Source organism: Carcharodon carcharias, chromosome 12 (genome assembly GCF_017639515.1).
Source record: "Carcharodon carcharias isolate sCarCar2 chromosome 12, sCarCar2.pri, whole genome shotgun sequence".
NCBI classification, from domain to species: Eukaryota; Metazoa; Chordata; class Chondrichthyes; order Lamniformes; family Lamnidae; genus Carcharodon; species Carcharodon carcharias.
The window spans coordinates 2,191,767-2,215,739 of NC_054478.1; the positions used below are offsets into that span (position 1 = coordinate 2,191,767).

At 53.2% G+C, this 23,973-nt stretch overlaps 2 protein-coding genes across 2 annotated transcripts in view; one reads left to right on the top strand and one right to left on the bottom strand.

Annotated features, from left to right (window-relative positions):
- The window catches only part of LOC121285333 (basic phospholipase A2 PA-9C-like), a 40,739-nt gene extending 38,064 nt beyond the window's left edge, over positions 1 to 2,675 (bottom strand). The window contains exon 1 of the mRNA XM_041201822.1: positions 2,619 to 2,675. Coding sequence (XP_041057756.1) covers positions 2,619 to 2,658 — 40 coding nt within the window. The 5' untranslated portion in view covers positions 2,659 to 2,675. The remainder of the gene's footprint in view (positions 1 to 2,618) is intronic.
- LOC121285332 (chondroitin sulfate synthase 2-like) overlaps positions 1 to 23,973 on the top strand; it is a 621,627-nt gene that overhangs the window by 314,227 nt on the left and 283,427 nt on the right. The gene's annotated exons all lie outside the window — the stretch shown is intronic.

The window sequence follows — 23,973 nt, forward strand, 5'->3', positions numbered from 1 at the left end:
TCTATGCCTAATGATTGGGAACTCTACAAACTGTAACTGGAAGCTGTTTGAACCTGTGACTAGGTAATATAATCCTGTCTACTGTTCAACTCTGTCTAGACCAGAGAAGTACCTTTGAAAGCCTGCCAACCCTAACCTCTGCTAATTCTGCTTGATTCAGTGTTTGTATATTTCTACAGCTTGCCGAACAGATGGTTTGTGTCAGCAGCTGAGCTCAACTGAAGCCTCACGAGCCCTTCCCTGTGCCCCCTCGAGGGGCAGTACAAGGGACAGATGCAGAGTTGTGGTAGGCGGGTATCACTCTGCTGTTTCCCACTCATAGAATCCACAAAATGGGAAAGAAAGGAACTGTCACATGGACAGCATCTTTCACAACCCCCTTCCCAAAGCCCTTCAGAGATAATGACATATTTTTGAAATGTAGCCATTCGTGGCCAAATGGAGAGAAGGTTCCAGCGACTCCTGCTCCGAATCCTTGTGTTGTGTTCACTGCTGTAATAGAGGAAATGCAGCTGGCAATTGCCCCACAGCCAGGTCCCCACAAACAGCAGTGGGATAATGGCCAGGCCACCTACTGGAGGCATTGTTTTCAAAGTAATATTGACTGATAGAAACGAGAGTGGGGGGAAGTAAAATGGAGCAGAGTGAAGACGGGGTTGGTAGCGGAGGGTTAGGGGTTGGGGGAATAATCCAAATCCCACTGATTGTAATTATAAATAGTGAGGATGAGAATACCCAGCAGCATGGTGCTACACTCCTCTCACTAAACAGGATGATGTCAATCCGAAGGAATTGTCAATAAACACTCACCTTGTCATCAACACCCACCTCCTGAGAATCAATTCAAACATTGGCTCAGGATGGGACAGCCCCTTCCCCGAAGGACAGTTGTCAATCAGTCGCATTTTTAGGACAATTGTTTATCTCTGGATCAATCAAACCAGATTTAATGAAATCAGTTTCCCTGATTTCAGTTACTCGGGGCTTGAACTCCCCGCCTCTGCTTTACTGATCGCTGCAATCTGCCTGAGACAGCAAGGGAGATCTTTAAACTGCAACACCCCACCCCCCCAGTACTACGTGAGGGGGGAATGGGATCAGGGGTGCGTCTCTGGGAGATTGTTCCTCTATCCCTCAGGTATATGACAGACCAGTTGGGAGCACAGTAACAGGAACAGTCCATTCAGCCCATTGAATCTGACCCTTGATTCAACCAGACCATCCGTGTCTGATCTATGTCTAGACTCTGCTCACCCAGCTCTGCTCTGTTCCCTCAAAACCCCCTCCCCCTCTTCCTCCCTCAGGGACCATACCCTAAGTGGGTGTCGGTGACACTTGGCAAAGTATTGCCTTACGCTGTATGGCTGACCAGGAGAGTCTCCCGCTCTTACCGCTGGCTGTAATTGGAAGGATTTAAAGGCTGATAACAGGCCTGTTTGACTACATTATGAACACACTTTCCCTAAAGTGGGACTTGAAGCTGGAGCTGCTGGTCCAGAGGTAGAGACACCACCCACTGCGCCACCACAGCTCCTCAAAACCCTTACCCAACAAAGATCTATCAATCTCAGTCTTGTAAAGTTCAAATGACTTCAGTGTCCAAGGCTTTATGGGGAGAAAGTTCTGGATTTCCACTCCCCTTCCTGTGAAGAAATGTTTCCTGACATCACCCCTGAGTTCCCCGGTTCGGATTTTAAGATTATGTTTCCAATTGGATTCCTCTTCCCCCTCCCTTGGTGATTCATATATATCCAGGATCAAACCCACTGAATGACTCCACCTCACAGTGACTTCAGTTCAAACAAATAGCCTATCAAATGCTCTGAAATCTTACCGACAGATTCAATCAATGATTTTCTAAAGAGAGACATGTTGTTGAAGCTTTTCATAATGCACTTATCAGGACAGATGCAAGAATACCAAATTTCAGAGTGAAGAATCATTGATACTGCTTCATCCCTGTGAAATTTGTCACTCTTGCTTCTGTCCTGGTGAGTGCAAGATGAAATGTTTTGATAGCATGTTTCTCTTTTATCAGAAATACTCTAGCTCAGTACCACCTAGCAGCTATAAATAATCTTACATCCTTTCCAAAACTGCCAGTGTTTCTTTCTGTTTCATGCCAGGTCCCTGTAAAACCTCACATTTATGAATCGAAAACTGAGGGACTGGAATCAGTAACTTAGTTCCATAATGCAATTACACCATCACTCTGACTTTGAATCATCACAGACCAGGCTTCCTAGGAACAGGAGGAGGCCATTCAGCCCCTCAAGCTTGTTCCATCATTCGAGGACTTCCTGACTGATTTGTATCTCAACTTCATTTAACCACCTTTGCTCCATATCCCTCGATAGCCGACAGGGATCTATCAATCTCAGTCAGAAGTCCCAGTTGAGCTCCCAGAGAGCATGCAGCCCCAGCTCATCTTCACAGTGAGGGAGCTGCCTTGGCATTGAGAGTTTGAGGGAGATTGAGGTGGGGGGTGGGGGGGTGAAGACAGAAATTACCAAAAAAATCCCCCCTGTCCTAATAAGGAGAGCCCCCAGTAAATGTATGGCAAGGAAAAAATATAAATCATCAAGTGAGCTTCATGAAAGAAGAGATGTTGACTTTACCGTGTAGGATGGTGAGGGTCGTTTGGAACGTTATCTTCATGGCAGTGCAGCGATGGACTGTCTTTATCAGACTGACTTTCTGGGCTGTTATTTTAGCTTCTTTGAACCTGTTGGGTTGCAGCAGTGGGTGCTGGGAGCTGGAGTCTCAGTGTCCCAGTGGCTCAATTTACTGGCAGCAAACTCCACAAAAGGTGCCTACAGCTCCCAGGGTGCTTTGAGCTACAATAGGTTCACATTCCCCTGGGAACCATGACAACCATCCCTTGTTATCAGACTAACCTCATGAGACAGGTTGCGAGGAATGTGCAGTGGCCTCTAATCCTTGTTAGATTACTCACACATCTGGTGTGACCAACAAGACAGATCTTGCAGGTTGATGATGTCTCTCACTCGGTGCAGTCAACCCTTAGCTAACAATTTGTTCCCATGGCATCTACCAGTTCAGGCACCTTACACTGGAATCTAGTGACCTCAGGGCAGGGATTGGTAATCCAGAGACCTGCACTAATGATCAAATCCCACCTTGGCAGCTGGTGGAATTTAAATTCAATGGATAAACCTGGAATATGAAGCTTGCCCCAGGAGCGGTGACCATGAAATGATCTGCGATTGTTGTAAAAACCCATCTGGTTCACTCATGAATCTGCCATCCTTACCTGGTCTGGCCTACATGTGATTTCAGACCCACAGCAATGTGGTTGACACTTAACTGATCTCTGAAATAGCTGAGCAAGGCACTCACTTCAAAGGCAATTAGGGATGGGCAATAAATGCTGACCTTGCCAGCGACTCCCACAGCCCATGACAGAATGAAGTAAACAAAATGCACCCTCTACATAGCCTAAACAAACACTCCCAGGACAGGTACAGCACGGGGTTAGATACAGAGTAAAGCTCCCTCTACACTGTCCCCATCAAACACTCGCAGGACAGGTACAGCACGGGGTTAGATACAGAGTAAATCTCCCTCTACACTGTCCCCATCAAACACTCCCAGGACAGGTACAGCACGGGGTTAGATACAGAATAAAGCTCCCTCTACACTGTCCCCATCAAACACTCCCAGGACAGGTACAGCACGGGGTTAGATACAGAGTAAATCTCCCTCTACACTGTCCCCATCAAACACTCCCAGGACAGGTACAGCACGGGGTTAGATACAGAGTAAAGCTCCCTCTACACTGTCCGCATCAAATACTCTTAGTCTACTTGGACTTCAGCAAGGCTTTTGATAAGGTCCTGCATGGGAGACTGATAATGAAGGTAAGAGCCCATGGGATCCAAGGCAATTTGGCCAATTGGATCCAGAATTGGCTGAGTGGCAGGAAGCAGAGGGTGATGGTCGAGGGGTGTTTTTGTGACTGGATGCCTGTGTCCAGTGGGGTTCCACAGGGATCGGTGTTGGGTCCCTTGCTGTTTGTGGTATATATAAACGATTTAGACTTGAATGTAGGAGGGTTGATCAGTAAGTTCGCAGATGACATGAAAATTGGTGGGGTGATAAATAGTGAGGAGGTTAGCCTTAGATTACAGGAGGATATAGACGGGCTGGTCAGATGGGCTGATCAGTGACAAATGGAATTTAATCCAGATAAGTGTGAGGTGATGCACTTGGGCAGGACAAACAAGGCATACATGGGAATACACGATGAATGGCAGGACCCTGTGAAGTACTGAGGATCAGAGGGACCTTGGTGTGCATATCCACAGATCCCTTAAGGTAGCAGGACAGGTAGATGAGGTGGTTAAGAAGGCAAATGGGATACTTGCCTATATTAGCCGAGGCATAGAATGTAAGAGCAGGGAGGTTATGCTGGAACTGTATAAAACGCAGGTTAGGCCACAGCTAGAGTATTGAGCAGTTCTGGAATCCGCATTATAGGAAGGATGTGATTGCACTGGAGAGAGAGCAGAGGAGATTTACCAGGATGTTGCCTGGGCTGGAGAGCATTAGTTATGAGGAGAGATTGGATAGACTGGGGTTATTTTCTATGGAGCAGAGGAGATTGAGGGCTGATATGATTGAGGTGTATAAAATTATTAGGGGCATAGATAGGGTAGACAGGAAGGAACTTTTCCCCTTGGTGGAGGGATCAATAACCAGGGGGCATAGATTTAAGGTAAGGAGCAGGAGGTTTAGAGGGGATGTGAGGAAGAATCTTTTCACCCAGAGGGTAGTGGGAATCTGGAACTCACTGCCTGAAAGGATGGTAGAGGCAGAAACCCTCATAACATTTAAGAAGTATTTGGATGTGCACTTGCAATGCCATGACATACAAGGCTATGGGCCTAGTGGTGGAAAACGGGATTAGAATAGTTAGGTACTTGTTTGACTGGCACAGACTCGATGGGCCGAAGGGCCTTTTTCTGTGCTGTAGACCTCTATGATTATGACACCAGGGGAAGGGCCCAGTCCCACAGGGCAGGACACCAGGGGAAGGGTCCAGTCCCACAGGGCAGGACACCAGGGGAAGGGCCCAGTCCCACAGGACAGGACCCCAGGGGAAGGGCCCAGTCCCACAGGGCAGGACCCCAGGGGAAGGGCCCAGTCTCACAGGGCAGGACTCCAGGGGAAGGGCCCAGTCCCCCAGGACAGGACACCAGGGGAAGGGCCCAGTCCCTCAGGACAGGACTCCAGGGGAAGGGCCCAGTCCCACAGGGCAGGACACCAGGGGAAGGGCCCAGTCTCACAGGGAAGGACTCCAGGGGGAGGGCCTAGTCCCACAGGGCAGGACACCAGGGGAAGGGTCCAGTCCCACAGGGCAGGACACCAGGGGAAGGGCCCAGTCCCACAGGACAGGACCCCAGGGGAAGGGCCCAGTCCCACAGGACAGGACCCCAGGGGAAGGGCCCAGTCCCACAGGGCAGGACCCCAGGGGAAGGGCCCAGTCCCACAGGACAGGACACCAGGGGAAGGGTCCAGTCCCACAGGGCAGGACACCAGGGGAAGGGCCCAGTCCCACAGGACAGGACACCAGGGGAAGGGCCCAGTCCCACAGGACAGGACCCCAGGGGAAGGGCCCAGTCCCACAGGGCAGGACACCAGGGGAAGGGCCCAGTCCCACAGGGCAGGACACCAGGGGAAGGGCCCAGTCCCACAGGACAGGACACCAGGGGAAGGGCCCAGTCCCACAGGACAGGACCCCAGGGGAAGGGCCCAGTCCCACAGGGCAGGACCCCAGGGGAAGGGCCCAGTCTCACAGGGAAGGACTCCAGGGGAAGGGCCCAGTCCCACAGGACAGGACACCAGGGGAAGGGCCCAGTCCCACAGGACAGGACCCCAGGGGAAGGGCCTAGTCCCACAGGGAAGGACCCCAGGGGAAGGGCCCAGTCTCACAGGACAGGACCCCAGGGGAAGGGCCCAGTCCCACAGGACAGGACACCAGGGGAAGGGCCCAGTCCCACAGGGCAGGACCCCAGGGGAAGGGCCCAGTCCCACAGGGCAGGACCCCAGGGGAAGGGCCCAGTCCCACAGGACAGGATAACAGGGGAAGGGCCCAGTCCCACAGGGCAGGACCCCAGGGGAAGGGTCCAGTCCCCAAGGGCAGGATAACAGGGGAAGGGCCCAGTCCCACAGGGAAGGACCCCAGGGGAAGGGCCCAGTCTCACAGGACAGGATAACAGGGGAAGGGCCCAGTCCCACAGGACAGGACACCAGGGGAAGGGCCCAGTCCCACAGGACAGGACACCAGGGGAAGGGCCCAGTCCCTCAGGACAGGACACCAGGGGAAGTGCCCAGTCCCACAGGGCAGGACCCCAGGGGAAGGGTCCAGTCCCCAAGGGCAGGATAACAGGGGAAGGGCCCAGTCCCACAGGGAAGGACCCCAGGGGAAGGGCCCAGTCTCACAGGACAGGATAACAGGGGAAGGGCCCAGTCCCACAGGGCAGGACACCAGGGGAAGGGCCCAGTCCCTCAGGACAGGACACCAGGGGAAGGGCCCAGTCCCACAGGACCCCAGGGGAAGGGCCCAGTCCCCCAGGGCAGGACACCAGGGGAATCGCTCAGTCTCACAGGGCAGGACTCCAGGGGGAGGCAGAGGAGATGAGGTGAATCAGGATATTGTAGTTGAAGTTTTTTGGATATCTCTGTCCTGTTGTTTTGATCATTACTGTATTGTGTACTGATCATGGTTCAGTGCCTGATTACAAGTCGGAGACTCCCACAGGACAATAATAAACCCATTTGCCCTCGTACAGTTTAGCAGAGACTGGCATTCTTCACTTGTACAAATATTCAGTTTGTAAACAGTGTTGCATCTCTCTGGGAGATGCCGATCGCTCTCTCACTCATTCTGTCTCTCCTACTCTCATTCTGGGCCAATTCTCTTTAATCTCTGTCCCTCTGGTTACTGACCCTGCTGCCATTGAAAATAGTTTCTCCTTATTCACTCTATCCAAACCCCAATCCCAGCTTCTCCAGTCTCACCACATTAACTGAAGTCCCCCATCCCTGCTCCCATCCTGGTAAATCTCCTCCGCATCCTCGCTAAGATTTTGACATCCTTCCTAAAGTGTGGGACCCAGAACTGGACACAATCCTCCACCTGGGGTCCAGTAAAACAGCAATAATGACACATTGTGATCTGGGGGGGAATTTTCCCCAGAATGATGGTTCCAGTGAGAACAGCTGATACACCCACATCGTATTTCTGAATCCTATTAACAGTGACAGCTGCCACCAGACACCTGGCTCTGAATCTGAGAATACTTCAGTAGAGGGTCGCTGGACAGTGACCAGGAACAGGAACCCTGCCTGATTCCCCCCTCTCCCTAACCCAAGGATCACTGGACAGAGAGAGGGTGTGACAGACTGGCGTGTGACAGAGTGAGGTATTAAAGATTGAGGTGTGATTGTCTGAGTCATGGTAGAATGAGTTTTGAGAAAGTGTGAAGGAACGAGGTGTGACAGAGTGAGGTGTGACGAAGTGAGGTGTGACAGAGTGAGGTGTGACAGACTGAGGTGTGATGGAGTGAGATGTGACAGAGCGAGGTGTGACAGACTGAGGTGTGACAGAGTGAGGAGTGACAGAGCGAGGTGTGACAGAGCGAGGTTTGACGGAGTGAGGTGTGACAGAGTGAGGTGTGACAGAGTGAGGAGTGACAGAGCGAGGTGTGACAGAGCAAGGTGTGACTGAGTGAGGTGTCAGGGAGTGAGGCGTGACAAACGAGGTGTGACAGAGTGAGGCGAGATTGGGTGAGGTGTGATGGAGTGAGGTGTGTTGATGTGAGGTATGACGGAGTGAGGTGAGACATAGCGAGGTGTGTCGGATTGAGGTGTGACAGAGTGAGGTAGGACGTAGCGAGGTGTGTCGGAGTGAGGTGTGACAGAGTGAGGTGTGACAGAGTGAGGTGTGACAGAGTGCGGAGTGACAGAGCGAGGTGTGACAGAGTGAGGTGTGACAGAGTGAGGTGTGACAGAGTGAGGTGTGACATTGCGAGGTGTGACAGAGTGAGGTGTGACAGAGTGAGGTGTGACAGAATGAGGTGTGACATTGCGAGGTGTGACGGAGTGAGGTGTGACAGAGTGAGGTGTGACAGAGTGAGGTGTGACAGAGTGAGGTTTGACAGAGTGAGGTGTGATGGAGTGAGGTGTGATATTGCGAGGTGTGACAGAGTGAGGTTTGACAGAGTGAGGTGTGACATAGCGAGGTGTGACAGAGTGAGGTGTGACAGAGTGAGGTGTGACAGAGCGAGGTGTGACAGAGTGAGGTTTGACAGAGTGAGGTGTGATGGAGTGAGGTGTGACAGAGTGAGGTGTGAGAGAGTGCGGTGTGACAGAGTGAGGTGTGACAGAGTGAGGTGTGACAGAGTGAGGTGTGACAGAGTGAAGTGTGATAGAGCGAGGTGTGACTGAGTGAGATGTGAGGGAGTGAGGTGTGACAGAATGAGGTGTGACAGAGTGAGGTGTGAGAGAGTGAGGTGTGATGGAGAGAGGTGTGATGGAGTGAGGTGTGAGAGAGTGAGGTGTGATGGAGTGAGGTGTGTTGGAGTGAGGTGTGACTGAGTGAGGTGTGACAGTTTGAGGTGTGACGGAGCGTGGTGTGATAGAGTGAGCTGTGACAGAGTGAGGTATGATGGAGTGAGGCGTAATGGATTGAGGTTTGATAGAGTGAGGCGTGACAGAGTGAGGTGTGATGGAGTGAGGTGTGTTGGAGTAAGGTGTGAGAGAGTGAGTTGTGATGGAGTGAGGTGTGTTGTAGTGAGGTGTGAGAGAGTGAGGTGAGATGGAGTGAGATGTGTCGGAGTGAGATGTACCGGAGTGAGGTGGGACATAGCGAGGTGTGTCGGAGTGAGGTGTGACAAAGTGAGGTGTGACAGAACGAGGTTTGACAGAGCGAGGTTGGACAGAGTGAGCTGTGTCGGAGTGAGGTGTGACAGAGTGAGGTGTGACAGAGTGAGGTGTGATGGAGTGAGGTGTGTTGGAGTAAGGTGTGAGAGAGTGAGGTGTGATGGAGTGAGGTGTGTTGGAGTGAGGTGTGAGAGAGTGAGGTGAGATGGAGTGAGATGTGTCGGAGTGAGGTGTACCGGAGTGAGGTGGGACATAGAGAGGTGTGTCGGAGTGAGGTGTGACAGAGTGAGGTTTGACAGAGAGAGGAATGACAGAGTAAGGTGTGATGGAGTGAGGTGTGACAGAATGAGGCGTGACAGAGTGAGGTATGTCGGAGTGAGGTGTGACGGAGTGTGGTGTGACAGAGGGAGGTCTGGGAGAGTGAGGTGTGTCGGAGTGAGATGTGTCGGAGTGAGGTGTGAGAGAGTGAGGTGTGGGAGATTGAGGCGAGAACGAGTGAGGTATGACGGAGTGAGGTGTGACAGAGTGAGGTGTGAGAGAGTGAGATGTGACAGAGTGAGGTGTGACAGAGTGAGGTCTGGGAGAGTGAGGTGTGTCGGAGTGAGATGTGTCGGAGTGAGGTGTGAGAGAGTGAGGTGTGGGAGATTGAGACGAGAACGAGTGAGGTGTGATGGAGTGAGGTGTGACAGAGTGAGGTGTGAGGGAGTGAGGTGTGACAGAGTGAGGTGTGATGGAGTGAGGTGTGACAGAGTGATGTGATGTGGAGAGAGGTGTGACGGAGTGAGGTGTGACAGAGTGAGGTGTGACGGAGTGAGGTGTGACAGAGTGAGGTGTGATGGAGTGAGGTGTGACAGAATGAGGTGTGGTGGAGTGAGGTGTGACGGAGTGAGGTGTGACAGAGTGCGGTGTGTCGGAGTGAGGTGTGACAGAGTGAGGTGTGGTGGAGAGAGGAGTGATGGAGTGATGTGTGACAGAACAAGGTTTGACAGAGCGAGGTTGGACAGAGTGAGGCGTGTCGGAGTGAGGTGTGACAGAGTGAGGTGTGATGGAGTGAGGTGTGACAGAGTGAGGTGTGACAGAGTGAGGTGTGACAGAGTGAGGTGTGATGGAGTGAGGTGTGTTGGAGTAAGGTGTGAGAGAGTGAGGTGTGAAGGAGTGAGGTGTGTTGGAGTGAGGTGAGAGAGAGTGAGGTGTGATGGAGTGAGATGTGTCGTAGTGAGGTGTGACAGAGCGAGGTGTGACAGAGTGCGGAGTGACAGAGCGAGGTGTGACAGAGCGAGGTGTGACTGAGTGAGGTGTGACGGAGTGAGGTGTGACAGACAAGGTGTGACAGAGTGAGGTGTGTTGGAGTGAGGTGAGAGAGAGTGAGGTGTGATGGAGTGAGATGTGTCATAGTGAGGTGTAACGGAGTGAGGTAGGACGTAGCGAGGTGTGTCGGAGTGAGGTGTGACAGAGCGAGGTGTGACAGAGTGCGGAGTGACAGAGCGAGGTGTGACAGAGTGAGGTGTGACAGAGAGCGGTGTGACAGAGTGAGGTGTGACAGACGAGGTGTGACGGAGTGAGGTGTGTTGGATTGAGGTGTGACAGATGGAGGAATGACGGAGTGAGATGTGACAGAGTGAGATGTGACAGAGCGAGGTGTGACAGTGTGAGGTGTGACAGAGTGAGGTGTGACATAGTGAGGTGTGACAGAGTGAGGTGTGACAGAGTGAGGTGTGACATAGCGAGGTGTGACGGAGTGAGGTTTGACAGAGTGAGGTGTGACAGAGCGAGTTGTGACAGAATGAGGTGTGACATAGCGAGGTGTGACGGAGTGAGGTGTGACAGAGTGAGTTGTGACAGAGCGAGTTGTGACAGAATGAGGTGTGACATAGCGAGGTGTGACAGAATGAGGTGTGACAGAGTGAGGTGTGAGGGAGTGAGGTGTGACAGAGCAAGGTGTGACAGAGAGGTGTGATAGAGTGAGGTGTGACGGAGTGAGGAGTGACAGAGTGAGGTGTGATGGAGTGAGGTGTGACAGAGTGAGGTGTGGTGGAGTGAGGTGTGTTGGAGTAAGGTGTGAGAGAGTGAGGTGTGATGGAGTGAGGTGTGACTGAGTGAGGTGTGACAGAGTGAGGTGTGATGGAGCGTGGTGTGACAAAGTGAGGTGTGACGAGTGAGGTATGATGGAGTGAGGCGTAATGGAGTGAGGATTGATAGAGTGACGTGTGACAGAGTGAGGTGTGTTGGAGTGAGGTGTGATGGAGTGAGGTGTGACAGAGCGAGGTGTGACAGAGTGAGGTGTGAGGGAGTGAGGTGTGACAGAGTGTGGTATGATGGAGTGAGGCGTAATGGAGTGAGGTTTGATAGAGTGACGTGTGACGGAGTGAGGTGTGATGGTGTGAGGTGTGATGGAGTGAGGTGTGACAGAGCGCGGTGTGACAGAGTGAGGTGTGACAGAGTGAGGTGTGACAGAGTGAGGTGTGATGCAGTGAGGTGTGGTCGAGAGAGGTGTGATGCAGTGAGGTGTGACAGAACGAGGTTTGACAGAGCGAGGTTGGACGGAGTGAGGTGTGACAGATTGAGGTGTGACAGAGTGAGGTGTGATGGAGTGAGGTGTGTTGGAGTAAGGTGTGAGAGAGTGAGGTGTGATGGAGTGAGGTGTGTTGGAGTGAGGTGTGAGAGAGTGATGTGTGATGGAGTGAGGTAGGATGTAGCGAGGTGTGTCGGAGTGAGGTGTGACAGAGTGAGGTGTGACATAGCGAGGTGTGACAGAGTGAGGTGTGATGGAGTGAGGTGTGACAGATGGAGGTATGACAGAGTGAGATGTGAAAGAGCGAGGTGTGACAGAGCGAGATGTGACATAGCGAGGTGTGACAGAGTGAGGTGTGACAGAGTGCGGAGTGACAGAGTGCGGAGTGACAGAGTGCGGAGTGACAGAGTGAGGTTTGACAGACCGATGTGTGACTGAGTGAGGTGTGAGGGAGTGACGTGTGACAGACGAGGTGTGACGGAGTGAGGTGTGTGGGAGTAAGGTGTGAGAGAGTGAGGTGTGATGGAGTGAGGTGTGTTGCAGTGAGGAGTGACAGAGTGAGGTGTGACAGAGTGAGGTGTGACAGAGTGAGGTATGATGGAGTGAGGTGTGATGGAGTGAGGTTTGATAGAGTGAGGTGTGACAGAGTGAGGTGTGATGGAGTGAGGTGTGACTGAGTGAGGTGTGATGGAGTGAGGTGTGACAGAGCGAGGTGTGACAGAGTGAGGTGTGATGGAGTGAGGTGTGACGGAGTGAGGTGTGATAGAGTGAGGTGTGATGGAGTGAGGTGTGACGGAGTGAGGTGTGATAGAGTGAGGTGTGATGGAGTGAGGTGTGACAGAATGAGGTGTGACAGAGTGAGGTGTGATGGATTGAGGTGTGTTGGAGTAAGGTGTGAGAGAGTGAGGTGTGATGGAGTGAGGTGTGTTGGAGTGAGGTGTGAGTGAGTGAGGTGTGATGGAGTGAGATGTGTCAGAGTGAGGAGTTCCGGAGTGAGGTGGGACATAGCGAGGTGTGTCGGAATGAGGTGTGACTGAGTGAGGTGTGACAGAGAGAGGTGTGACAGAGTGCGGAGTGACAGAGCGAGGTGGGACAGAGCGAGGTGTGTCTGAGTGAGGTGTGAGTTGTGACGGATGAAGTGTGACGGAGTGAGGCGAGATTGGGTGAGGTGTGTCGGAATGCGATGTGTCGGAGTGAGGAGTGTCGGAGTAAGGTGTGAGAGAGTGAGGTGTGATGGAGTGAGATTTGTTGGAGTGAGGTGTACCGGAGTGAGGTGGGACATAGCGAGGTGTGTCGGAGTGAGCTGTGACAGAGTGAGTTTTCACGGAGCGAGTTGTGACAGAGTGAGGTGTGATGGAGTGAGGTGTGACAGAGTTAGGCGTGACAGAGTGAGGTGTGTCTGAGTGAGGTGTGTCGGAGTGAGGTGTGAGAGATTGAGGCGAGATAGAGTGAGGTGTGATGGAGTGAGGTGTGATGGAGTGAGGTGTGGGAGAGTGAGGTGTAATGGAGTGAGGTGTGAGAGAGTGAGGTGTGACAGAGTGCGGAGTGACAGAGCGAGGTGTGACAGAGCGAGGTGTGACTGAGTGAGGTGTGACGGAGTGAGGTGTGACAGACAAGGTGTGACAGAGTGAGGTGTGTTGGAGTGAGGTGAGAGAGAGTGAGGTGTGATGGAGTGAGATGTGTCATAGTGAGGTGTAACGGAGTGAGGTAGGACGTAGCGAGGTGTGTCGGAGTGAGGTGTGACAGAGCGAGGTGTGACAGAGTGCGGAGTGACAGAGCGAGGTGTGACAGAGTGAGGTGTGACAGAGAGCGGTGTGACAGAGTGAGGTGTGACAGACGAGGTGTGACGGAGTGAGGTGTGTTGGATTGAGGTGTGACAGATGGAGGAATGACGGAGTGAGATGTGACAGAGTGAGATGTGACAGAGCGAGGTGTGACAGTGTGAGGTGTGACAGAGTGAGGTGTGACATAGTGAGGTGTGACAGAGTGAGGTGTGACAGAGTGAGGTGTGACATAGCGAGGTGTGACGGAGTGAGGTGTGACAGAGTGAGGTGTGACAGAGCGAGTTGTGACAGAATGAGGTGTGACATAGCGAGGTGTGACGGAGTGAGGTGTGACAGAGTGAGTTGTGACAGAGCGAGTTGTGACAGAATGAGGTGTGACATAGCGAGGTGTGACAGAATGAGGTGTGACAGAGTGAGGTGTGAGGGAGTGAGGTGTGACAGAGCAAGGTGTGACAGAGAGGTGTGATAGAGTGAGGTGTGACGGAGTGAGGAGTGACAGAGTGAGGTGTGATGGAGTGAGGTGTGACAGAGTGAGGTGTGGTGGAGTGAGGTGTGTTGGAGTAAGGTGTGAGAGAGTGAGGTGTGATGGAGTGAGGTGTGACTGAGTGAGGTGTGACAGAGTGAGGTGTGATGGAGCGTGGTGTGACAAAGTGAGGTGTGACGAGTGAGGTATGATGGAGTGAGGCGTAATGGAGTGAGGATTGATAGAGTGACGTGTGACAGAGTGAGGTGTGTTGGAGTGAGGTGTGATGGAGTGAGGTGTGACAGAGCGAGGTGTGACAGAGTGAGGTGTGAGGGAGTGAGGTGTGACAGAGTGTGGTATGATGGAGTGAGGCGTAATGGAGTGAGGTTTGATAGAGTGACGTGTGACGGAGTGAGGTGTGATGGTGTGAGGTGTGATGGAGTGAGGTGTGACAGAGCGCGGTGTGACAGAGTGAGGTGTGACAGAGTGAGGTGTGACAGAGTGAGGTGTGATGCAGTGAGGTGTGGTCGAGAGAGGTGTGATGCAGTGAGGTGTGACAGAACGAGGTTTGACAGAGCGAGGTTGGACGGAGTGAGGTGTGACAGATTGAGGTGTGACAGAGTGAGGTGTGATGGAGTGAGGTGTGTTGGAGTAAGGTGTGAGAGAGTGAGGTGTGATGGAGTGAGGTGTGTTGGAGTGAGGTGTGAGAGAGTGATGTGTGATGGAGTGAGGTAGGATGTAGCGAGGTGTGTCGGAGTGAGGTGTGACAGAGTGAGGTGTGACATAGCGAGGTGTGACAGAGTGAGGTGTGATGGAGTGAGGTGTGACAGATGGAGGTATGACAGAGTGAGATGTGAAAGAGCGAGGTGTGACAGAGCGAGATGTGACATAGCGAGGTGTGACAGAGTGAGGTGTGACAGAGTGCGGAGTGACAGAGTGCGGAGTGACAGAGTGCGGAGTGACAGAGTGAGGTTTGACAGACCGATGTGTGACTGAGTGAGGTGTGAGGGAGTGACGTGTGACAGACGAGGTGTGACGGAGTGAGGTGTGTGGGAGTAAGGTGTGAGAGAGTGAGGTGTGATGGAGTGAGGTGTGTTGCAGTGAGGAGTGACAGAGTGAGGTGTGACAGAGTGAGGTGTGACAGAGTGAGGTATGATGGAGTGAGGTGTGATGGAGTGAGGTTTGATAGAGTGAGGTGTGACAGAGTGAGGTGTGATGGAGTGAGGTGTGACTGAGTGAGGTGTGATGGAGTGAGGTGTGACAGAGCGAGGTGTGACAGAGTGAGGTGTGATGGAGTGAGGTGTGACGGAGTGAGGTGTGATAGAGTGAGGTGTGATGGAGTGAGGTGTGACGGAGTGAGGTGTGATAGAGTGAGGTGTGATGGAGTGAGGTGTGACAGAATGAGGTGTGACAGAGTGAGGTGTGATGGATTGAGGTGTGTTGGAGTAAGGTGTGAGAGAGTGAGGTGTGATGGAGTGAGGTGTGTTGGAGTGAGGTGTGAGTGAGTGAGGTGTGATGGAGTGAGATGTGTCAGAGTGAGGAGTTCCGGAGTGAGGTGGGACATAGCGAGGTGTGTCGGAATGAGGTGTGACTGAGTGAGGTGTGACAGAGAGAGGTGTGACAGAGTGCGGAGTGACAGAGCGAGGTGGGACAGAGCGAGGTGTGTCTGAGTGAGGTGTGAGTTGTGACGGATGAAGTGTGACGGAGTGAGGCGAGATTGGGTGAGGTGTGTCGGAATGCGATGTGTCGGAGTGAGGAGTGTCGGAGTAAGGTGTGAGAGAGTGAGGTGTGATGGAGTGAGATTTGTTGGAGTGAGGTGTACCGGAGTGAGGTGGGACATAGCGAGGTGTGTCGGAGTGAGCTGTGACAGAGTGAGTTTTCACGGAGCGAGTTGTGACAGAGTGAGGTGTGATGGAGTGAGGTGTGACAGAGTTAGGCGTGACAGAGTGAGGTGTGTCTGAGTGAGGTGTGTCGGAGTGAGGTGTGAGAGATTGAGGCGAGATAGAGTGAGGTGTGATGGAGTGAGGTGTGATGGAGTGAGGTGTGGGAGAGTGAGGTGTAATGGAGTGAGGTGTGAGAGAGTGAGATGTGACAGAGTGAGGTGTGACAGAGGGATGTCTGGGAGAGTGAGGTGTGTCGGAGTTAGATGTGTCGGAGTGAGGTGTGAGAGTGTGAGGTGTGACAGTGCGAGGTGTGACTGAGTGAGCTGTGAGGGACTGAGGTGTGACAGATGAGGTGTGACGGAGTGAGGCGAGATCGGGTGAGGTGTGACGGAATGAGGTGTGTCGGAGTGAGGTGTGACAGGTGAGGTGTGACGGAGTGAGGTGAGATTGGGTGAGGTGCGATGGAATGAGGTATGTCGGTGTGAGGAGTGACAGAGCGAGGTTTGACAGAGTGAGGTGTGAATGAGTGAGGTGGGATGGAGTGAGGTGTGAATGAGTGAGGTGTGAGTGAGGTGTGAGAGAGTGAGGTGTGATGGAGTGAGGTGTGACAGAGTGAGGGGTGACAGAGAGAGGAGTGATGGAGTGAGGTGTGATGGAGTGAGGTGTGAGAGAGTGCGATGTGACAGAGTGAGGTGTGACAGAGTGAGGTGTGTCGTAGTGAGGTGTGACAGAGCGAGGTGTGACAGAGTGCGGAGTGACAGAGCGAGGTGTGACAGAGCGAGGTGTGACTGAGTGAGGTGTGACGGAGTGAGGTGTGACAGACAAGGTGTGACAGAGTGAGGTGTGTTGGAGTGAGGTGAGAGAGAGTGAGGTGTGATGGAGTGAGATGTGTCATAGTGAGGTGTAACGGAGTGAGGTAGGACGTAGCGAGGTGTGTCGGAGTGAGGTGTGACAGAGCGAGGTGTGACAGAGTGCGGAGTGACAGAGCGAGGTGTGACAGAGTGAGGTGTGACAGAGAGCGGTGTGACAGAGTGAGGTGTGACAGACGAGGTGTGACGGAGTGAGGTGTGTTGGATTGAGGTGTGACAGATGGAGGAATGACGGAGTGAGATGTGACAGAGTGAGATGTGACAGAGCGAGGTGTGACAGTGTGAGGTGTGACAGAGTGAGGTGTGACATAGTGAGGTGTGACAGAGTGAGGTGTGACAGAGTGAGGTGTGACAGAGCAAGTTGTGACAGAATGAGGTGTGACATAGCGAGGTGTGACGGAGTGAGGTGTGACAGAGTGAGTTGTGACAGAGCGAGTTGTGACAGAATGAGGTGTGACATAGCGAGGTGTGACAGAATGAGGTGTGACAGAGTGAGGTGTGAGGGAGTGAGGTGTGACAGAGCAAGGTGTGACAGAGAGGTGTGATAGAGTGAGGTGTGACGGAGTGAGGAGTGACAGAGTGAGGTGTGATGGAGTGAGGTGTGACAGAGTGAGGTGTGGTGGAGTGAGGTGTGTTGGAGTAAGGTGTGAGAGAGTGAGGTGTGATGGAGTGAGGTGTGACTGAGTGAGGTGTGACAGAGTGAGGTGTGATGGAGCGTGGTGTGACAAAGTGAGGTGTGACGAGTGAGGTATGATGGAGTGAGGCGTAATGGAGTGAGGATTGATAGAGTGACGTGTGACAGAGTGAGGTGTGTTGGAGTGAGGTGTGATGGAGTGAGGTGTGACAGAGCGAGGTGTGACAGAGTGAGGTGTGAGGGAGTGAGGTGTGACAGAGTGTGGTATGATGGAGTGAGGCGTAATGGAGTGAGGTTTGATAGAGTGACGTGTGACGGAGTGAGGTGTGATGGTGTGAGGTGTGATGGAGTGAGGTGTGACAGAGCGCGGTGTGACAGAGTGAGGTGTGACAGAGTGAGGTGTGACAGAGTGAGGTGTGATGCAGTGAGGTGTGGTCGAGAGAGGTGTGATGCAGTGAGGTGTGACAGAACGAGGTTTGACAGAGCGAGGTTGGACGGAGTGAGGTGTGACAGATTGAGGTGTGACAGAGTGAGGTGTGATGGAGTGAGGTGTGTTGGAGTAAGGTGTGAGAGAGTGAGGTGTGATGGAGTGAGGTGTGTTGGAGTGAGGTGTGAGAGAGTGATGTGTGATGGAGTGAGGTAGGATGTAGCGAGGTGTGTCGGAGTGAGGTGTGACAGAGTGAGGTGTGACATAGCGAGGTGTGACAGAGTGAGGTGTGATGGAGTGAGGTGTGACAGATGGAGGTATGACAGAGTGAGATGTGAAAGAGCGAGGTGTGACAGAGCGAGATGTGACATAGCGAGGTGTGACAGAGTGAGGTGTGACAGAGTGCGGAGTGACAGAGTGCGGAGTGACAGAGTGCGGAGTGACAGAGTGAGGTTTGACAGACCGATGTGTGACTGAGTGAGGTGTGAGGGAGTGACGTGTGACAGACGAGGTGTGACGGAGTGAGGTGTGTGGGAGTAAGGTGTGAGAGAGTGAGGTGTGATGGAGTGAGGTGTGTTGCAGTGAGGAGTGACAGAGTGAGGTGTGACAGAGTGAGGTGTGACAGAGTGAGGTATGATGGAGTGAGGTGTGATGGAGTGAGGTTTGATAGAGTGAGGTGTGACAGAGTGAGGTGTGATGGAGTGAGGTGTGACTGAGTGAGGTGTGATGGAGTGAGGTGTGACAGAGCGAGGTGTGACAGAGTGAGGTGTGATGGAGTGAGGTGTGACGGAGTGAGGTGTGATAGAGTGAGGTGTGATGGAGTGAGGTGTGACGGAGTGAGGTGTGATAGAGTGAGGTGTGATGGAGTGAGGTGTGACAGAATGAGGTGTGACAGAGTGAGGTGTGATGGATTGAGGTGTGTTGGAGTAAGGTGTGAGAGAGTGAGGTGTGATGGAGTGAGGTGTGTTGGAGTGAGGTGTGAGTGAGTGAGGTGTGATGGAGTGAGATGTGTCAGAGTGAGGAGTTCCGGAGTGAGGTGGGACATAGCGAGGTGTGTCGGAATGAGGTGTGACTGAGTGAGGTGTGACAGAGAGAGGTGTGACAGAGTGCGGAGTGACAGAGCGAGGTGGGACAGAGCGAGGTGTGTCTGAGTGAGGTGTGAGTTGTGACGGATGAAGTGTGACGGAGTGAGGTGTGTGGGAGTAAGGTGTGAGAGAGTGAGGTGTGATGGAGTGAGGTGTGTTGCAGTGAGGAGTGACAGAGTGAGGTGTGACAGAGTGAGGTGTGACGGAGCGTGGTGTGACAGAGTGAGGTTTGACAGAGTGAGGTATGATGGAGTGAGGTGTGATGGAGTGAGGTTTGATAGAGTGAGGTGTGACAGAGTGAGGTGTGATGGAGTGAGGTGTGACTGAGTGAGGTGTGATGGAGTGAGGTGTGACAGAGCGAGGTGTGACAGAGTGAGGTGTGATGGAGTGAGGTGTGACGGAGTGAGGTGTGATAGAGTGAGGTGTGATGGAGTGAGGTGTGACGGAGTGAGGTGTGATAGAGTGAGGTGTGATGGAGTGAGGTGTGACAGAATGAGGTGTGACAGAGTGAGGTGTGATGGATTGAGGTGTGTTGGAGTAAGGTGTGAGAGAGTGAGGTGTGATGGAGTGAGGTGTGTTGGAGTGAGGTGTGAGTGAGTGAGGTGTGATGGAGTGAGATGTGTCAGAGTGAGGAGTTCCGGAGTGAGGTGGGACATAGCGAGGTGTGTCGGAATGAGGTGTGACTGAGTGAGGTGTGACAGAGAGAGGTGTGACAGAGTGCGGAGTGACAGAGCGAGGTGGGACAGAGCGAGGTGTGTCTGAGTGAGGTGTGAGTTGTGACGGATGAAGTGTGACGGAGTGAGGCGAGATTGGGTGAGGTGTGTCGGAATGCGATGTGTCGGAGTGAGGAGTGTCGGAGTAAGGTGTGAGAGAGTGAGGTGTGATGGAGTGAGATTTGTTGGAGTGAGGTGTACCGGAGTGAGGTGGGACATAGCGAGGTGTGTCGGAGTGAGCTGTGACAGAGTGAGTTTTCACGGAGCGAGTTGTGACAGAGTGAGGTGTGATGGAGTGAGGTGTGACAGAGTTAGGCGTGACAGAGTGAGGTGTGTCGGAGTGAGGTGTGTCGGAGTGAGGTGTGAGAGATTGAGGCGAGATAGAGTGAGGTGTGATGGAGTGAGGTGTGATGGAGTGAGGTGTGGGAGAGTGAGGTGTAATGGAGTGAGGTGTGAGAGAGTGAGATGTGACAGAGTGAGGTGTGACAGAGGGATGTCTGGGAGAGTGAGGTGTGTCGGAGTTAGATGTGTCGGAGTGAGGTGTGAGAGTGTGAGGTGTGACAGTGCGAGGTGTGACTGAGTGAGCTGTGAGGGACTGAGGTGTGACAGATGAGGTGTGACGGAGTGAGGCGAGATCGGGTGAGGTGTGACGGAATGAGGTGTGTCGGAGTGAGGTGTGACAGGTGAGGTGTGACGGAGTGAGGTGAGATTGGGTGAGGTGCGATGGAATGAGGTATGTCGGTGTGAGGAGTGACAGAGCGAGGTTTGACAGAGTGAGGTGTGAATGAGTGAGGTGGGATGGAGTGAGGTGTGAATGAGTGAGGTGTGAGTGAGGTGTGAGAGAGTGAGGTGTGATGGAGTGAGGTGTGACAGAGTGAGGGGTGACAGAGAGAGGAGTGATGGAGTGAGGTGTGATGGAGTGAGGTGTGAGAGAGTGCGATGTGACAGAGTGAGGTGTGACAGAGTGAGGTGTGTCGTAGTGAGGTGTGAGAGAGTGAGGTGTGACGGAGTGAGGTATGAGAGAGTGAGATGTGACAGAGTGAGGTGTGACAGAGTGAGGTGTGGTAGAGTGAGGTGTGTCGGGGTGAGATGTGTTGGAGTGAGGTGTGAGAGTGAGGTGTGGGAGAGTGATGCGAGAACGAGTGAGGTGTGACGGAGTGAGGTGTGATAGAGTGAGTTGCGTCGGAGTGCGGCGTGACTGAGTGAGGCAAGACGGAGTGAGTCGTGATGGAGTGAGTCAAGATGGAGTGGGGCGTGATGAGTGATGTGTGAGAGAGTGAGGTTTGAAGGAGTGAGGGGTGAGAGAGTGAGGTGTGAGGGAGTGAGGTGTGATGGAGTGAGGTGTGATGGAGTGAGGTGTGATGGAGTGAGGTGTGTCGGAGTGAGGCGAGACGGAGTGAGGTGTGACGGAGTGATGTGTGACGGAGTGAGGTGTGATGGAGTGAGGTGTGACAGAGTGAGGTGCGCCATAGCGAGGTGTGACGGAGTGAGGTGTGATGGAGTGAGGTGTGACAGAATGAGGTGTGATGGAGTGAGGTGTGACATAGCGAGGTGTGACGGAGTGAGGTGCGACAGACTGAGGTGTGATGGAGTGAGGTGTGACAGATGGAGGTGTGATGGGGTGAGGTGTGACAGATGGAGGTGTGACGGAGTGAGGTGCGACAGACTGAGGTGTGATGGAGTGAGGTGTGACAGAGTGAGGTGTGACAGAGTGAGGTGTGACAGATGGAGGTGTGACGGAGTGAGGTGTGACAGAGTGAGGTGTGATGGAGTGAGGTGTAACAGATGGAGGTATGTCGGAGTGAGATGTGACAAAGTGTGGAGTGACAGAACAAGGTTTGACAGAGCGAGGTGTGACTAAGTGAGGTTTGAGGGAGTGATGTGTGACGGACGAAATGTGACCGTGTGAGGCGAGATTGGGTGAGGTGTGACGGAATGAGGTGTGTCGGAGTGCGGTGTGTTGGAGTAAGGTGTGACAGAGTGAGGTGTGGGAGAGTGAGGTGTGACGGAGTGAGGTCTGGTAGAGTGAGGTCTGGTAGAGTGAGGTGTGTCGGAGTGAGATGTGTAGGAGTGAGGTGAGACGGAGTGAGGTGTGACAGAGTGAGGTGTGACATAGCGAGGTGTGACGCAGTGAGGTGTGATGGATTGAGGTGTGACAGATGGAGGTATGATGGAGTGAGGTGTGTCGGAGTGAGGTGAGATGGAGTGAGGTGTGATGGAGTGAGGTGTGACAGAGTGAGGTGTGATGGAGTGAGGTGTGACAGAGTGAGGTGTGACAGAGCGAGGTGTGACAGAGAGAGGAGTGACAGAGCGAGGTATGACAGAGTGAGGTGTGAGGGAGTGAGGTGTGAGAGATGAGTTGTGACGGAGTGAGGCTAGATTGGGTGAGGTGTGATGGAATGAGGTGTGAGAGAGTGAGGTGTGATGTATTGAGGTGTGTTGGAGTGAGGTGTGGCGGAGTGAGGTGTGACGGAGTGAGGTGTGACAGAGAGAGGAGTGACAGAGTGAGGTGTGATGGAGTGAGATGTGTCGGAGTGAGGTGTGTCGGAGTGAGGTGTGACAGAGAGAGGAGTGACAGAGTGAGGTGTGATGGAGTGAGGTGTGTCGGAGTGAGGCGTGAGAGAGTGAGGTGTGATGGAGTGAGGTGTGAGAGAGTGAGGCGAGATGGAGTGAGGTGTGCTGGAGTGAGGTGTGAGAGAGTGAGGCGAGATGGAGTGAGGTGTGATGGAGTGAGGTGTGCTGGAGTGAGGTGCGAGAGAGTGAGATGTGATGGAGTGAGGTGTGACAGAGTGAGGTCTGGGAGAGTGAGGTGTGTCGGAGTGAGATGTGTTGGAGTGAGGTGTGAGAGATAGAGGTGTGTCGGAGTGAGGTGTGCTGGAGTGAGGTGTGACAGAGTGAGGTGTGATGGAGTGAGGTGTGATGGAGTGAGGTGTGAGAGAGTGAGATGTGACAGAGTGAGGTGTGACAGAGTGAGGTCTGGGAGAGTGAGCTGCTTCGGAGTGAGATGTGTCGGAGTGAGGTGTGAGAGAGTGAGGTGTGGGAGAGTGAGGTGAGAACGAGTGAGGTGTGAGGAGTGAGGTGTGACAGAGTGAGGTGTGTCAGAGTGAGATGTGTTGGAGTGAGGTGTGGGAGTGAGGTGTGGGAGAGTGACGCGAGAACGAGTGAGGTGTGACGGAGTGAGGTGTGACTGAGTGAGGCGAGACGGAGTGAGTCGTGATGGAGTGAGTCAATATGAAGTGGGGCGTGATGGAGTGAGGTGTGATGGAGTGAGGTGTGAGAGACTGAGGTGTGACAGAGTGAGGTGTGATGGATTGAGGTGTGACAGAGTGAGGTGTGATGGATTGAGGTGTGACAGATGGAGGTATGACGGAGTGTGATGTGACAGAGTGAGGTGTGATGGAGTGAGGTGTGACAGAGTGAGGTGTGACGGAGTGAGGTGTGACAGAGTGAGGTGTGACGGAGTGAGGTGTGACAGAGTGCGGAGTGACAGAGTGAGGTGTGACAGAGTGAGGTGTGATGGAGTGAGGTGTGACAGAGTGAGGTGTGACAGAGTGAGGTGTGATGGAGTGAGGTGCGACAGAGTGAGGTGTGATGGAGTGTGGAGTGACAGAACGAGGTTTGACAGAGCGAGGTGTGACTAAGTGAGGTTTGAGGGAGTGATGTGTGATGGACGAGGTGTGACAGAGTGAGGCGAGATTGGGTGAGGAGTGACGGAATGAGGTGTGTCGGAGTAAGTTGTGAGAGAGTGAGGTGTGATGGAGTGAGGTGTGTTGGAGTGAGGTGCGACGGATTGAGGTGAGAGAGAGAGTGAGGTATGATGGAGTGAGATTTGTCAGAGTGAGGTGTACTGGAGTGAGGTGGGACATAGCCAGGTGTGTCGGAGTGAGGTGTGACAGAGTGAGGTGTGATGGAGTGAGGTGTGACAGAGTGAGGTGTGATGGAGTGAGGTGTGTCGGAGTGAGGTGTGAGAGAGTGATGCGAGATGGAGTGAGGTGTGATGGAGTGAGGTGTGTTGGAGTGAGGTGTGACGCAGTGAGGTGTGAGGGAGTGAGGTGAGAGAGAGAGTGAGGTGTGATGGAGTGAGATGTGTCGGAGTGAGGTGTACCGGAGTGAGGTGGGACATAGCGAGGTGTGTCGGAGTGAGGTGTGACAGAGTGAGGTGTGACGGAGCGAGTTGTGACAGAGTGAGGTGTGACAGAGAGAGGAGTGACAGAGTGAGGTGTGATGGAGTGAGGTGTGTCGTAGTGAGGTGTGAGAGAGTGATGCGAGATGGAGTGAGGTGTGATGGAGTGAGGTGTGATGGAGTGAGGTGCGAGAGAGTGAGATGTGACAGAGTGAGGTGTGACAGAGTGAGGCCTGGGAGAGTGAGCTGCGTCGGAGTGAGATGTGTCGGAGTGAGGTGTGAGAGAGTGAGGTGTGACAGAGTGAGTTGTGATGGAGTGAGGTGCGACAGAATGAGGTGTGATGGAGTGAGGTGTGACAGAGTGAGGTGTGATGGAGTGAGGTGTGACAGAGTGAGGAGTGACAGAGTGCGGAGTGACGGAGTGAGTAGTAATGGAGTGAGGTGAGACAGAGTGAGGATTGATGGAGTGAGGTGTGACAGAGCAACGTGTGGCCGAGTGAGGTGGGACAGAGCGAAGTTTGACGGAGTGAGGTGTGACACAGTGAGGTGTGACACAGTGAGGTGTGACACAGT